At 45.1% G+C, this 3,915-nt stretch overlaps 1 protein-coding gene across 1 annotated transcript in view; it reads right to left on the bottom strand.

Annotated features, from left to right (window-relative positions):
* Positions 1 to 1,048: 1,048 nt before the first annotated feature.
* VPS50 (VPS50, EARP/GARPII complex subunit) overlaps positions 1,049 to 3,915 on the bottom strand; it is a 147,074-nt gene continuing 144,207 nt past the window's right edge. Inside the window, exons 26-28 of the mRNA XM_018557585.1 lie at positions 3,089 to 3,210; positions 2,478 to 2,667; positions 1,049 to 1,250 (exon numbers count right to left, since the gene is read on the bottom strand). Coding sequence (XP_018413087.1) covers positions 1,131 to 1,250; positions 2,478 to 2,667; positions 3,089 to 3,210 — 432 coding nt within the window. The 3' untranslated portion in view covers positions 1,049 to 1,130. The remainder of the gene's footprint in view (positions 1,251 to 2,477; positions 2,668 to 3,088; positions 3,211 to 3,915) is intronic.

Raw genomic sequence — 3,915 nt, 5'->3', positions numbered from 1 at the left:
GTCTCTCTTCGGGAGTCATGTCTGTGACTATGAGAATCTTGCAATGCCTCATGTGATTTGTAGTTTCAACACAGCTGGAGGGCCGGAGGTTTGCTAACCCCTGAACTAAAAGGATTGGAGGCATGTTCCCATTAAAATCAAAACCAAGGAAGACTTTTCCTTGCTGAAAATATGAAGACACCAAAGAAAAAAACAAACAATTTTATAAATAAATGAAAATAATGAAGTGGACATTGTTCAGCTGGAGAGTATGTAAGAGAACATGTAACCATGTATTTATATATGTATAATTACCAAGCCCAACTCCAGCCATACGTTTTCTTTTAGCTTCATTGTAAAGAGAAGTGGGGGGAACGTGTGTGTGCTCTATGAATACATCACAACCTCAGTCCGAATATCTCCTAAAACGGTCACATGGTCCCTCATATCAGCTGCCTCCTGAAGGGTGATGTTTGGATACTCTACTTAACAGAGAACTACGGGGTACACACCTCTGTTTGGTATATTTTGTTTCCTAATGACACAGGAGTACATTGTGCACTGTACCCCGGATATCAAAAATCCACCATAAGCATGGACGTGCACTTGAGGTGGGTGTATGGCCGCGTACTCCCATAGAGAAGGAATGGGGCTGTGTACTAATCACACGCAGCACCTGTCCTTCCCGGGAGCTGCCCGATATGGCCGTGCACGCAGCATGGAGCTGAACGTGCCGGCCGATTCCTGTGTGAATGAGACCTTAGACACATTTATAGAATGCAACAGAAAAAGGTTTGAACTTTTGTCAGATTTCCAATTCCGCATGTGGCCCCATAGAGGAGATCACTCTTCCGTCACCTGTACAGGAAATGAGGGTGTAAACCTACGTCCCTCCACTAGAAAATGTGTTTTTATTGCTGTGCGTCTCTCTTCAGGGAAGAGGGGGGATCTCCCCTCACTTCCTGTTCTATCCGACACACAGGAAGTGAGAGGAAATCTTCCCAATGAGGACATTTTATTCCTTTCCTCGAGCTAAGTGAAACTTTACAGCACAGTTATATGGCTGGAGCTGGCCTTTTAAATAAGCTAGGGCTATGATGGCTCGGAAACGCTGTAACATCAGACCAGTCAGGGGGCAACCCCCCAGTGGATTATCTTTTCGGTCGGTCCATGTCATCAATAGCCGACAGGAGCTTCTGTCTGGCCTTTTTATTGATGTGGGAACCGAGACAAACGTTCACCAAGTTGGTTAGCTGCTTCATGGAGTATTCCTAAAAAAAGAAAGAAAATAGAAAAAAAAGAGGAAAACTACTGAGTATTAATAGACTAGACATCCGATGAACAATGTTATGTAATTTCGGAAGACAGTGCGCCAAATTAATGAGCCAACAAGAACTTTTAATGAGGAGCTGTCCGTTCTGAAATGATCTTGTTTTCTCTCTCTGCTCTCTATGCATAGGAACAGCTGACTTGACTCTCAGGCGACATAGCTGAGGACACCTGCACATCAGCCTTCTGTCTATCCACCCTCATCCCTGCTCTGTCTCTTCTAGTAGATTGTGAGTTCTGACTTCCCTGGCTAATCAGTGATCCAAAATACTAAAGCCAGACGCAGCCAGGAAACTATTTCAAAATGAGGTCTGTAATGGTGGCCTACATTTCTTTCACCGTGGCTACTCATCACCCTCGTCCTCATCACTTAAAGGGATAGCTCACCTTTCAAAAATCCCCCATACTTTCCATTATCCCCAGCAAGCCAAGCAGTGTTCAGATGTAAAAAGCTGCCCATTTTCCAATGCATACCTGTAGGTGCTTCACAGCCTGTGTACAAAAAACCTCTAGGTGGTCGACCCCCCTCTGTGTAGGCTAGCACCTACAGGTATGCAATCAGGGCCGGATTTAACCTCCCTGCCGCCCCAAGGCCAGGTTCCGCGATACGCCCCCGCCCCCCCTTCCCATTAATGGAGAAAGCAGGACTTGTGCAAAGCAGGACTAAATGTAGAGAGGGCAACTTACTGCCCGACGGCCGGAACTTCTCCACAAGGACACCGCTGCCGCCCCTATGCGCCCTGCCGCCCCGAGGCCGTGCCTCGGTGGCCTTGTGGCCTTGTGGGGAATCGGGGCCTGTATGCAATGGGAGCAGCTTTTTTTAACATCTGAACGGTGCTTTTCAATGTGCTCGAGATTGAAAGCATGAGGGGTATTTTTGGAAAATGTACAGAAAGGTGAACTAACCCTTTAAATCTAAAAACCAGGTAAACAGCTAAATACACCAATGAAATATATATATAGGGATTCCTGCCTTCCTGAAGCCTGAGCCACCCATACAGCATCCTAAAATGTCATAACTTGCAAAAATTCACTGGTAGATAATATATTTTGTAGCTGGTGGGTCCCTTTTAAGATGTCAGAGAAGACATTGTTTCATCTGCAGTCCCACACAGTAATCTTTTAGGCCGACATCCAAATAATACAAAGTGATGGCATAAGACACTCACCCGGTGCTCCTTGATCCACCGTTCCATGTCATTCTCCGTCAGGTAATAGGCCTTGATGTAAGTCTCCACAAACTCCTTATCGGGAATGGGCCGGATGTCTGTCAGCTTCTCCAGCTTCATCAGGAACTGCTGGTAGTCCAGCTGCATCAGAGCTCGCCCTTCATTGCTGCACTTCTTCACATTGGCATATCTAAATGGCGACGGAACCGTCTCTATTAGTTTATTAAGCTAGTAGCTTGTGGTCATTAAAGTGAAGAGAATAGAGCAGACTTTACCCTTTAAGACCCCAATTACTATATTCAGTGTGTCCAAAGATCCTAGGAACCCTATGCCAATATCATCTTGAATTCTGAGATAAGTCCTACCTACCGGTAGCCACCACACCAATATTCAATAAAAGTGCTGTTTTTGGGCACTGGGATGCTCATAATGGGTACTTGGCTGTTGTAAGTCAAGGTGAAGTAGAGCCCTTGGTGACACTGGATCTCCAGGTCTTTTCTGGGTAGTGGCACCTTGTAACTCCTGTCCTTGTGCAGAACTTTTAGCTCTGTAAATTTTAAGCACGCTAACAGGTTCACTTTAATGGCAGTTAAATAAAAGTGGGTACTCACCCCTCCACAAGTGTCCTGTTGGCGAGTCGTATGCAGTGTTCCCAGAGAATATTGGACACGGGCAGAGGTATACGGACGTGCTTTGACAGTTCAGACAATTTCTTATTAAACAGCTCAAATTCCTGTAACATAATGGTGCCATTATAATAAGAATAAATACAATGCTCCTATTATACGCCTTTATAACCCCCCATGACATGGCAACTAAGGCTTTATTTTACTTTATTTCCAAGATTGCTAAAAAAAAAAAAAGGCTGGACGTGTTTCCAACTGGCTATAACCATTTATAGATAACAACTCTGTAGATTGTGGACCCAAGGGTTTTTTCTACTGTCTGAGGAGACCAGAAACAGATTTCTTTTTCCCCGTCGGAGCAAACTGAACCACACTTTATAGGGTTTCTATCGCCCTCCTGGATCAACAATGGGTCTAGTGTCCTGAGAATGCAAGGTTTGTAAAGGCCAATTTTTTTTAAAATAGTCCCCCAGTAATGGCTGCAAACACAAAAAACTGCTCTGGCTGCAATATCTTCTCTATGGTGCTTGTCCCTTGCAGGAATTCAATTTCACCACTAGATGTCCTCAGTGTTCTGGGATGCATGAAGCTGGGCTGAGTACTAAGGGCATACTGTAAGTGCAATTACCTACCCCTGACCACGGCGCTCTGCACTCAGAGCAATAAGGCAGAGTGGCGCTGTCATCACATCGGCATTCTCGGCACCATTTAGGACCTCTCACTGATAATACAGAGAGGATCCTACACATCAAGTGACCAGCCTGAAGGCTTTGGAGATGGGAAGCATATTGTGTCTATGTATATACCTATGT

This window comes from Nanorana parkeri, unplaced genomic scaffold (assembly GCF_000935625.1).
Source record: "Nanorana parkeri isolate BGI_ZX_2015 unplaced genomic scaffold, ASM93562v1 scaffold291, whole genome shotgun sequence".
NCBI classification, from domain to species: Eukaryota; Metazoa; Chordata; class Amphibia; order Anura; family Dicroglossidae; genus Nanorana; species Nanorana parkeri.
The sequence above is the reverse complement of the archived record's forward strand: the minus strand, read 5'-3'. Positions and strand labels throughout refer to the sequence as shown.